Source organism: Cygnus olor, chromosome 1, assembly GCF_009769625.2.
Source record: "Cygnus olor isolate bCygOlo1 chromosome 1, bCygOlo1.pri.v2, whole genome shotgun sequence".
Classification (NCBI taxonomy): Eukaryota; Metazoa; Chordata; class Aves; order Anseriformes; family Anatidae; genus Cygnus; species Cygnus olor.
In genome coordinates, this window is record NC_049169.1 from 188181356 (window position 1) to 188193937 (window position 12582).

The 12582-nt window shown below is 45.9% G+C and overlaps 1 protein-coding gene across 4 annotated transcripts in view; it reads right to left on the reverse strand.

The window, feature by feature from the left end:
- CDK8 (cyclin dependent kinase 8) overlaps window positions 1–12582 on the reverse strand; it is an 80945-nt gene that overhangs the window by 35689 nt on the left and 32674 nt on the right. For all 4 annotated transcript variants that reach the window (XM_040543938.1, XM_040543937.1, XM_040543939.1 and 1 more), the window contains one exon: window positions 11565–11705. In XM_040543938.1, the coding sequence (XP_040399872.1) occupies window positions 11565–11705 (141 nt within the window). Of the gene's footprint in view, window positions 1–11564; window positions 11706–12582 lie in introns of those variants that run through there.

The window sequence follows — 12582 nt, forward strand, 5'->3', positions numbered from 1 at the left end:
ATAACCAAAGCAACAAAAAAAGTTCTGCCAGACACATTGTTCTTCCTCCACCTCAGGAACATACATAGGTAATGAAAAGTACATCTCAGAATCTAAAACCTTCGAAAAGGCAACAGCTGACACCAGAGTTATGATTGTTTCCCTCCTCCCCCCTAAAGCAAGTCACCAGTAAGTCATTAAAATGCCATTTAGAAAATAATGCCTATTATCCGGTTATACATTTAAAGAGGGTCAAAGACCACCCTGCCTGTAAAAGCTGTTAACTTCTTTCTAGTAATGGGCATGGTTTCCATCTTTTTTTTTTTTGTGTGCAAATGACCACAGTTCTGTGAGCACTAGAGCAGGACTGAAGGGCATTCCTGTATTTCTGAAGCAGCACTTGAATACTGATGAGGGAGACATCCTTTGATTCAAGGGCTCTAATGTGGAAAATGGTAAATTGGCATGGTAAAAGTTCTGTATAAGTATCTGCCTTAGGCTAAGTTAAATAAGTGATTCACAGCCAGAGCCCGGAAAGTGACTAAGATGTTGCCTACAAAAAAAAAAAAAAACACCCTGGCAGTGGCTTCTCCTCACTTATTGCTGAGAGCACATCTTGAACATTCCTGCTGATCCCAAACCTGGCAGCAGGTATTCTTGGGAAGAGTCCAGCTCTCAGGAAGCTAGTTTCCAACCAGCACCGTATTAGAAGTTTGTCCACCTGAAAGCTTGTTACACAAACAACATTCATCCCACAACAGCAGCTGAGCTGAGCAGCATGCTAGGAATGCATTAAAGAGGCTGTGCTAGCGCTAGTTTGCAGATGGTCACATACACTGCAACACAATCCCAGCTTAACTGGGACACGAATGTTATTGACAAAGGCTGACAGAGACTGTCAGTGCTTTGGCAAGAGGCAGGAGGAGAGGAATGGGGAGCAGAAGCCCAGCACTGTGTTACCCACAGCCACACCTGGCTTCCCAAGTGGCAATTCATCTGTTCAGCACCTACTCACACCATGCAGAAAGCAACAGGCCAGGGAATCCAGTCCGAAGCACAAAAGGTGCTTCATGGAGTACTGCAGCTGAGACACTATTAAGGAAGAGCTATGGAATTTCCTGGGTTTGGTTGGGTTTATTGCACTTTTTTTAAGCACTGCTGCACCAGGTGAGCACATTAAGTACTTGCTGTGCAAAAACAACTTAAATCCCAGCCTAATCCTAGTGTCACCACACAAAACCAATGGAGGAGTGCTCATCTCTTGGCTGAGATCCTGTTTGGACAGCCCCACCACGCACTAACGTTAAATTGTGATGCATTTCTCAATGTCAACAGGCACAGCGTAAAAGTTGCTGTAACATGTAAAGGGACCTCTACTTTGAGCCCAGCAGTTGAAGTCTTCCAAGCACACTGCAAAGACCATCCTTCTCTTTCCTCCTGCTGCTCAGGATGCAGATTGATGAAAACAGATCTATGGCCAGTTTTCTGCTTATGTTTATTTTTAGTGTGGAATAAGCTCTTTGAGTACAGGAAGAAGTCCAATAGCTGGATATAGTGAAACAGAACAAAGACTAGGAAACGTAGTCAGCAAAATGCACTATGTTTCAAGCATTCTTGATAACTAGATTCACAATATTATTAAAACTGTAATTGATGCACTTTGTGGTAATTACATGAAGTGTTCTTATTTCCTTCCTGCTACAGGCAGAGCATGAATAAACAATTTGCTTCCAATTGCTCGCAGTCATGGAATTAAAAAAAGCTGAAGAATATGCAAGTCAAATAAGAAATTTTAAAAGGAATGGCATTTATTGGTTGAGAAATTTTACGGGTATGTTTCAAAGGCATGAAAAAAGCTAACTACTTCAGCATAGCACTATTCAAAGATAATATAATCAACGTATCCCTCGCTGATAGAAATTGTGAATTGGCTTTCATATAAATGGTGAAAGAGCAGTAACTTAACTTTCTTTGCTGTTTCTTCTAAGGTTTGCAAGTGTTTGCTTTGTAAAAGACAAACTGTGACCAGAAATGAAAAATAATTGCCTTCCAGCAGTTGTTGCTGTTTCATACACAACATACTCACTTGGTACAAATCTTATGAATTAAATTTCTTCAATTCCCATTATGAAGACATTTCACAGTCCAAGTTAATGTGGTTTTAATAATCATAGAATCATTAAGGTTGGAAAAGGCCTCCAAGATCATCTGCTCCAACCATCCTACCACCAATGTCACCCACTAAACCATGTCCCCAGGCACCACGTCCAACCTTTCCTTGAACACCCCCAGGGACGGTGACTCCACCACCTCCCTGGGCAACCCATCCCAATGCCTGACTGCTCTTTCTGAGAAGAAATGTCTCCTAATTGTTGAAGAGTAGTGCTCTTTGTTCAATTCTTTGTTCTAATTGTTGAAGAGTAGGGGCATGATGTTTCCATTTTTCCACTCATCACGGATATCGCCTGAATGCCAGGACTTTTCAACTATGATGGAGAGAGATTTGGCAACTCCATCAGCCAGTTTCCTCAGGACCCTGGGATTCATGTCATCAGGCCCCACAGACTTGTACCTGTTTAAATCCATCAGGTGGTCTCAAACCTGCTCTTCACTTACAGTGGGTGGGACTTTGCTCCCCTAGCCTCCATCTACGGGTTCAGGGAAATGAAAGACTTGGGAAGCCCGTCGACCAGTGCAGACGGAGGCAAAGAAGTTGCTGAGTACCTCAGCCTTCTCCATGTCTGCCGTTACCAATTACTCAGATATAGAAACTCACTCCTAATATAAGAAATTAGCCACCTATAATTGCTTACACACTGCTATTTGCACCCCTCAGTCTATTTTCACAAATGTTAAAGGCGCATGGTGGCCCTCGGGGACTCCTCCTGTCACCCCAGCGCAGCAGCCCAAAGGAAGCTGGGTCCTCTCTTGTGCTCTTCCTCGAGGCTCTGTGCAGAAGGGATGCCACCTCTGGCACAAGGGCTGGGGGATGGGAAAGAAGCACTCACACAACCCCTGAGAATCGGCAACAGAGTTCTTTATTGCCGGGACATCTTGCAGGTGAGCCTGCGGGATGTCCGTGGTGTTTGGCGGCTCCAAGCTAATGCTTGGGATGGAGCCTGAGCGACGACTAGGGAGCTGGCCGGGCACTCCTGCGACGCTGTTGGTGCGCCCCGATGGCAGGTAGCAAAGACATGCCGGGGTCGTCCCAGGTCTGATCTGGCCGAGGTGGATCCACTTCCATTGCTTCCTCCACATCTTCTGGTGGATTCAGCTCCATGGGCTCCACGGTGCTTAGCAGAAGGATAAGCCAGTCCTTGCCCGGGACTGCCCAAACGGGATGCCTCCCGTCCGGAATATTTTCAGGCCAGGGTGCTGAACCAGGGACTCGTCCAGTTCCACCCCTAGGTCCCATGCCCCTGTCCGGTTGATTTTCACACATGGGTTCGACGCTGTTGTCTGCTTTACAGCCATGGCTGGGTCCCACACTGTGTTCTGGATGAGAGGCACACCTCTGCTCCCCGCAGATGTCTGCCTGATGCTCCCACCTTCGCTCCACACCACAGCTGTGCCTATGGTTAGGCCCAGGCCCCCTGTCACTGTATGCCTCAGGGGGCGGCCTGTTCCCCGCATCGCTGTGGTGCCAGTGGTACCGCCTGTGTGTGTCTGTGGGCTGCGCGCCAGAGGTCCCTCGGGCACTGGTGTCTCTTGTGCCCCAGGCGCGATCCCTCTGCCCATGACACGTCTCTTTCTTATTAAGCGCACTCCTGCTCGGTGCTTCCTTAGACTGCATTGCTGTCCTCACACCGAGGAGGCCTGCCGCTCGCCTTGCTGCTTCGGCTCTTCTTCCTGCCGCACAAGCCGGCTGTCAGAGTGCCTAGAAGCTCAGCGAGTGGCGGGCCAGCTGCAGGGGTCCTGTTTTATAGGGCCCGGAGCAAAGGCAGGGCAGTGGTGGCCACTGTGACCTCAGCAAGCCTCTGTGATGGAGTGGCCCATGCGTGGCCAAAGGCGGCTGTGTTGGGAGCGGCCTGGAAGATGCCCTCACGTGGAAGAAGGAGGAGGGCTGGGGGGCTGAGGGCCCCTTTTCTGGGGCTGGCTCCCCCAGGCCATTTGGCTTGCCGGAGAGAAAGGCTGCCCCTTGACCACAGGGACTGCTCTGCACCTCCCATCCTGTGCCCTGGGTTTATTTTTAACACTGTTTTTTAGGTAATTTCATTCTATTCTTTACAGAAAAGAACAGAAGCAAGGTGCATCTTCAGCCCTAATTCCCACGTGCGCTTTGTGCTCTGAGTGAAGCATTTCTTCCTCACATCACATCTAATCTAAATCTCCCCTCCATTTGTTCAAAGTCATTATTCCTTGTTCCATCACTACGCTCCCTGATAGAGTCCCTCTCCAGCTTTCTTTTAGGCCACTTTTATGGGTTAGGTTAGGTGGCAAAACTGCAGAACCTTGCAAATTCCAGCCTTATCTACTTTGTTCCACATGACATCTTCCAGCTCAGGCTCTCAGGCTCTAGCTTCTCATCAGTGTAACACAGAATCACAGAACCATTAAGGTTGGAAAAGGCCTCCAAGATCATCTGCTCCAACCATCCTACCACCAATGTCACCCACTAAACCATGTCCCCAAGCACCACGTCCAACCTTTCCTTGAACACCCCCAGGGACGGTGACTCCACCACCTCCCTGGGCAACCCATCCCAATACCTGATTGCTCTTTCTGAGAAGAAATGTCTCCCAATTTCCAACCTAAAGCTCTCCTAGCACAACTTGAGGCCATTCCCTCTAGTCCCAACACCTCATGAAGGCACCCTTTCCTCTCCTGGGACGTTTATTCCTGGTAGGAGGCGTAGGTCCCGCATCCCGAGGCCCAACCACACCCTGACATTTCCGTTTCTCCTCACTTTTACCCTCAGCCCCCTCACGATGGAGGGCAGGGGCCTCCCTCCCTGCAGGCCACGACCATGCAGCCTTGTCCATGACCAGGCAGCTAGCCGAGCGAGCTGCACTTGCAGGCAATGCTACAGGAGGGAAGAACAGGTGCCTGCGTTGCTATCACCCATGTGAGGCCCAGCCCAGTCTGTGTAACTATTTTCGCAGGAGGCAGCTGCAGGTCCCACACCAGGTAAAGGCGTCCCAGCCCCTCCAGCAATGGGGAGCCCCTCGCACCGGCCACACCTTGCTTCTGGCACCGCCAGCCTGCAGCTGGAGCACATGGAGACCTCTGCTCATGTTTGGGGAGGTTGGAAATTGCTAGCATTAACTAGTGAAGCTTCACAAGTGTCAGCTTTGCTGCCCTGCTCTGCAGAGCAGGGGGGTTTGGATAAGCTTTGATGAAGCATCCAAATTCTCTTTTAATTTCAGCCTTTTCTCCCTTTCGGCTCCACACCAACCTGGCAAGACAGGCAGCAGGGGGAGTGGAAAAGAAAGCCTGAGTGTGCCTGGTGAAGAGAAACCTTATACCTTTACACATACTGAAATGATTTTTGCCCTGGTGTTGAGCCCTTCTGTGAATCATCCATCCATGCCTGAAAATGCTCCCTAGAAAATATATGGTGACAGATTCATGTTTAACCCAAAAAAAAATTAAAAGAAAATCCACCTAGGCTTTCTCTCACGGTTAAAACTGGTTTTGTTTTTCTTGCAAGTACATCCCCTAGGGATGGGAATGGACCCCCATCCTCCCTTGACACTCTGTCATTGGTTTCTTTTGGTTAGACCCATGTAGAAAGGGAAGGAGCTAATAAAAATTTGCTTCATGTCCTGGTGCAAGGTGGGACTGTGCCAAAACACGCAGTAAATCAAGGAGTGCCCCAGCCTGGCCATCACAAGACAGAGTGAAGGCCGGGGGGCAATGGCCTTTGGTGGTTACTGGATGTGGATTTGTCAGGCACGTGGGAGAAGCATTTAGCCTTCGGGTCCACTCTGTGCCTACCAGGCTCATCCATACCAGTGCTAAACACTTCACTGGCTTGCAAGTAAAGCCTGTTCATCCAGAAGTACCCTAAAACCACATGGTCATCTCACAGGCAAGGCCACAGCTTTCAGATGGTCTTTTTGACCTCTTTTAATCCTTGCTAGATATATGAGCATCTTTCTTATGGCTCAGATAAGAATTAGGCTTTGGATCGGTTACCCATAGGCCTACTGCTGACATACAACCTGCTGCCAGGGCAAAGACCTCAGCAGAGGAAGGAACGGATGAATGCAGAGGGTTTCCTGCCTGCCAGCCAGCCCTTGTCTACGTACATGTGCCAGCAGAGCACTGGCCAGTGCAAATCTGGAAAGCACCATGAGCCACGTAGATGTGGTGCCACCTAACCCCAAGCACGTGCAAGGGGGAGAAGGGCACAGGCCACGCTCAGGGACACCCCTGCAGACCTCGGAGACATTTTGGGGAAAGAGCTGGGCTCCGAGCAGGCAGTCAGGCTGACAGCTCACTGTTCCCTTTCTTTGGAAAGGGAGATGTGCAAGTGCCCAAAATCCCACCCGTGCACCAAAACTGACCTGAGTCCGCTTTATACAGTAATCACCTTGCAATGCACAACAAAAGAGGAAAGCCTCGTTCCTGCACAAGCAGAAGGCAATCCTTCCAGATTTAATGCAGCAGCCACCTGTAATGACACACAGTTCATCACAGATGCAGGTAGCAGGGCTCTCATTCTTATGAATATAATGCCCGCAGCAACACAACACAGCGATGTTTTTAGAGCAAACAGTTTTAGTTTCATCACCCTCTTATTTTTAATCATTTTTAATCTGTTTTTTAGCATTCTACTTCTTACCTGTTCTGCTTCAAAACAAGACAGAAAGTATTTGGCAGCTAATAGTGCTGTTTTTAATGACTTGAAAAATAACAAAGGAACATTAAGCAGTTCCCACGTCTTCCTGAGCACTGGTATTTTTAAAGATGAGATTGATCAGAGAGGCTGTGAACTCTAATGAAGATTGATTGGCTCGGCACTGTAATGCCAGCACAGAGGCTGGTTCAGCTCAGATCCCAGCCTCTGCTTTTTATCTGCTATGCACTCAAATGGCCAAAGCCTCTTGCTGAAGCAAGACCCTAAAAATCCTGCTTTTCTTATAAAGGTCCAGGGATGGGGAGTTTGTCTTTGGATCAGCCCATTGTTTCTGCCAAGGCTTTGCTGCAGGCAGGGCACAAAAAAATCCTCTCCCCTGGGCTGCTCTCGCATCTGAGCTATCCCAGCTCGAGACTGTGCTGTGCCTGCATTCCAAGGGGAGCCTGGACCAGAGGGCCTGAAAAGTCTACGAGGGAAGCCCAAGGATGGCCTGAAATGCAGGATGCTGAGAGTAGGCAACAGCCCCAGCTCAGCTGCAGGCAACTCTGGAACATTGACACCCAGCCTTGGTGTCGAAAGGGCTTTTCCACCTGCCAAGGAGGGCTCTATGGAAAAATGCTCTCCAGATCTTGAATACCAGATGAGTTGTGAATACCAGCCAAGTCCTTTTATTGTCAAACGTCATATTTAAATGCTATAACACTCAGTGCCCCGAGCGCAGCACCAGCAGAGGAGAGCACGCAGTCCCTCCTTCTGTCCCACAGGACAGAGCCCTGCCTGCCCCACCATCTCACCACACAGGCCCTGCAGTGCCCACTAATTAAAGCAATGATGATATAGCCATAGCTGCCTGCCTAATTAAGCCACAGCAGAGAACTCTTCAGCTACTCCACTCCTTCATTTTGCCTTAGTACCTTGTTGTCACAACAGTAGCACTTTATAAACAAGCAAGGTAGGCGCAGATTAGTGTGCCTTTTATTTGTGCCATCATCATCTTTCATTTTGGAGCCTCATATTTATTTGTGCTCTGCTTTTCTAACTCCTGCTTTTTTTCTTCCCTGACTGGTTTAAGAGTGCATAAACTGAGATTTAATGCACCTGAAACATTACAATTAGCCCCATCATGCTGATAACTTAAAGGAAACAAATAAATATTAGCAACTGTCGCACTTGGGAAATTCCCCTGTGCTGCAGGAAGAAGGCCTGCTGGTCAGGGAACATGGATTTTTTTTCTGACTCCATCCACGCAGGATTCAAGGACAGGACAAAACACTAGTAAGTCAGCAAGCAGAATGCAGTAAATAATGAAGGAGCTGGAGAGGTCTGAGGCTCTGTTCTGGCTGCTTCCAGATATAAATTTTGTTGAGCCATGCGTCTCAGCATCACTGTGACACTGGCTCTGGGACGTGAGGGAAACCCAGGCAGGTGGCACGTGTTGGAAAAGCTGTCCAGGACTCAAGAAGTTTTGTACATTACTTTCAATTAGGAGGCCAAAATCAGCTCCTCTCCCCCTCCACAAGAAGCCCTACTGCTGGAGACCTATGTTTCCGTGCCTCGGAGCTGCCAGCAAGCCCAGCCCCAGGCTGGGGACAGGAAAGCAGTGCCCTTGCGCTGTGCCAGGTGATGTCCTGAGCACAGGGGATGCTGTGCTCCTGCCAGCAGGGTTTGCTGGTAGAAGCTGCGTCAAAGCACTTTGCTGTCGGAGTTTTGCTGATACACCTATGCTGGCAAAGCGCATTTCCTGATGTAGGGATGCTCTCCTTCCTTCACAAACAAGCCTGAGGCGAGAGAGGGGAGAGCCCGAGAGATAAAAGCTTCCCACGGAGCAGCAGGAGGGAGAAGGCAACCCATTAGCTTCTCCACTCCTTTGTTTGCCTTGATCATCTCCAACCCTCCGTGTACTACAGCGCACGAGCTTCCCCCAGCGCGCAGGGGAGCTCATCACATACGTAGCACGCTCTGTGCGACCAAGCATTTGCGGGGCCAGGGTCCTGGTTAAGTGACGGAGGGAAACTGGAGAAGAGAAGGAGGCCCCTGCTGAAGACTCACCCCTGGGCTGATGACTCCACTGCTTCTCATGCTTTGGCCCACGCGGAGCTGCAGCACTGGCATCCCTTCAGGTCACCTCAGCACATCCCTGCAGAGCGCCACGTGCTGCTGGGATCATTAAGTTTCACTACCTGTCTCGTTGATGCTAGCAAGAAGAGTTTTTCTATGCTTTCTTCTATTCCTGGTTACAAAAATCAGAAAGATCTTCACCTTCAAAACTTTGCCTACCCTAATGCTAGCTTCGTTAAGGCATCTTAAACACTACAAAGTAGCACTTCAGTGCAGGCCAATTACTTCTCCAAGAAAAGAGCTTTCTTAACCTTTAAAAAATTCCTTATCTTATGAGACAGACGTATCAAAGAACTGATTTTTCTGCCACAGTACTATATTCTTTAGCTCCCTTTCACCCCCAAAACAACATCATTCACATAGCTAGCATGTGAAAACAAAGCAAGCACATTACTGGAGCAACTGCATGTCAGTGTGCGTGTTCACAGAAAAATACACATCATTTGAAGAATAATCTATCCAGTCACCCAGTCCGGAGTAGAAATTGGTGACAACACAGAACAGTAATACTGAAAGCTAATATTACAGGTATCCTGGAACAGATACCCACATCTCAACACAAGCATTAACTTGAGTTGCTTTACATTGGAATATATACATTGTAGGGAAATCTCAGCTTGCAAACTCAACCGTGCACCAAGATGCCCATCTTGCTAAGACAAAATACTAAGAACTCACTCAAGCTATCCCCAGGGACCCTGAAAAAATGAAGAAAGTACCTGACATACAATTCTGTCTCTTCTGCTGCACTGAATACGTGCCTTCTAAATTCAGCAAATTTTCCACTAGTCAAAGAGCTCAAACTGAACATTTTCGAACTGGCAATCCCCACAGTCTCCCTGAATAAGGCAGCACATGCAGCCCCTGCACAGCTTTGATATGCTTTCTCACCAACGCGGCTTGACAAGCTTCCAGTGGGATGACCTCTCAGTCTCTACCTCAAGCTTTTGCTTTCTCCTCGGATTATCAGAAGATAGCCAATTGTGATGGTGGTTTTTTGCTGGTAAAAAAAAAGCTGCTTGCTGGACTGAGACCACCAACTCATTTCACATAGGTCAGAAAATGAGATGGTAATTGTTTCTGGCTGTTGCCAACAAACTATTTCAGCTACAGACCTAGATGTGAAAGGCTCTGTAATAAATTACCAATCTCCTGAGCCATCCAGTTAACATGCATTAGTTTTTTCACTCAATTATACTCATACTTTAAATGCTTAAGCTCATAAATTTTCTGAAGCTGTAGGAAGTAAAATACCAGAAAATTCAGATTCTTGATGACAGGTCATTTGTTTTCCGTATGCCTCAAAAATATACTGAAGAGTACGGTTGCGGGCATGTAATTAGAGTAAGACATCACATTTTGGTTTAAAACCAAGTGTCTAAGCAGTAACATACTATGTACTTGTATTTTACATTTTGCTCCACTATTTCTCAAGTCATGACAAAGCCACCACAAGCTTTTTGACTTTTTCTTAGTGCTGAGTCTTTTGTTCGATTTCTAAAACCAGGAGCAAGTTAGAAGCAATATCCATACAATTGTTGCAATAAAACAAAGCTTCCTTTTATTCCAGTTCTGAAAGTGTTATTATTTTTCAAAGACAAATGTTTTACCATCAGTTTAAACAGAGACTGGCACTCTGTAAAAGCATTTATTAGGCATGAAAATAGAAGACAAATAACTAGTCATTGACTACATTTCAAGGAACACTATTAAAGATATTTCAAAGAAAATGTGATTCTTAAAGAGCAGTAAGGAAGACAGATTTATTACACCAACCATAGAATAGCACTGGTAATACCGACTTATGGGAATGACAGGTCAGACTAATGATACTGTCATGTACTAATGAAATTTCATTAATTAGAAGTATTGTATATAGTATACTATATTTAAAAAAAATGCTATCAGAGTAAGAGCTATAAACAACTGGGTCAAGAAAGCTACCTGATTTTAAGATGACAGAACATTGTCATATGCAAAAAAAAGCTGTGGGCATATTTCAGAGGCAAATATCTAAGAATTGGTTAGATTTCCCATTTTTAAACATTCAACAGAATTTGTTGGTTAAGAAACAGTAGCTCAAGTTCAATTTTTTTTTGCTTACACTGTAGTTAGGATAAACATGAGTTTATTTGCAGAAGCCTTCAGAAGTTGTCATGGCTGTATTTCTGCTAGATTATACATACTATGAGAACATAATGGCCTTGAAAAGTTACCTTCTTAAGTAAAACTGATAGTTTTAGGCATTATTCTTTCAGTTTTTATTTCAGCAGCTCTTGCAGCCAATCATCCTTTCTCACACCTACACACATGCAGTATTTATTTCTGAGGCCTGCAGTCATACCACCAGAGGCATATTCTATACTTCAACATGCCTGATATTTAAATGAACACATTCAAAAATAGTTTCAGAAAAATCAAAAAAGTAAACCAGCCATCTGACACACTTCACTTCCATTAAGCATATTTGATCACAGCAGGCTTTTAAAACTTGCTCTCCTAGACAGGGCTGGCTGACCACTGTAAAAACAGCATTTTTATTTTTAAAACAACGGTCACTTGCCCTTAGCACAAAGGTTTTGGTTTCCCAGGGGTTAAAAAAATAATAATAATAATCCCTGCCCTCAGTCATCCCAGTGCTAAAACCCACTGCAGATCAACTTACCAAATCCCTGTGCAACACCCAGTTAGCATGCAGGTAGTGAATACCATCTAGGATCTGATATAACAGTGACTTCACCATTCCCCGAGGTAACTGAACTGGTTTCTTGTTTGCTTTAGAAGCCCTGTGAAACTTGATTATATGCTGTAAAGGGGAAAAAGAAATCAAAATAAAGAAAATGTTTGCTTTTTTTTTTAAACTACAGCATTACACAAAAATATTGCCAGCAGTTCCTTATGTACATGTCTTAGCTTTTGCAAACTTTCATCGTTCATTTTCCCAATGAGAAACATGTATCTTAAGTATTAGAAAATTAATACTATGAGGTAAAATGAACACTATCCCAGGCGAATCTCTCAAAAATTAGCTTGTCAAAGCAAATTCCCTTGCAGATCACTGATCTCTAAGGGTTTAGAGGTTCTGGGGGATATATTCGTTTGAGGCTGATGTCTTGTACATCACAGCACAGAATTAAAAGTAAATTACCCAACTCCTATATCATCTTGCTTTTAGGTTTTCTCCTGCTGCCACGACACTGTAACATTGCAGCTCTAATGCCAGAAGAATTCATGGAAATGATGTTAGGAGTTTTAAATTAAACAAGGCATGAACCTAGGCTTCCATTTACCGTACCCTTAAGCATCACACCAAAGAGAAGCTGTTGACAGAGCAAAGCTACAAGCCTGTCCATCTTAACATCAGCCTCCAAGCCACAGAAAAAAACTTTCACAATTTTGACTGTATACACAAGCAATATTGTCTAGTAGTAGCAAGGAAGAGTCCAAGAAAATACTTCCCTCTAGCACTCAAATCCCAGGTGCCACTAGCACTTATGCCATAGCAAAAGTTGTGTCAGTAACGGTAACCGTTTCCGTGTTTCTGAGAGCGAGCGCTTCTAGAAGAAACTTTTGGACACATTCACACTCTTGTGATGGTTTACACCTAATGTGATGATTTAAACAGCCCTGCCCACCCTGCCCAAACAAAACCTGGCACTGCACTCCTACCACAACATCATCCT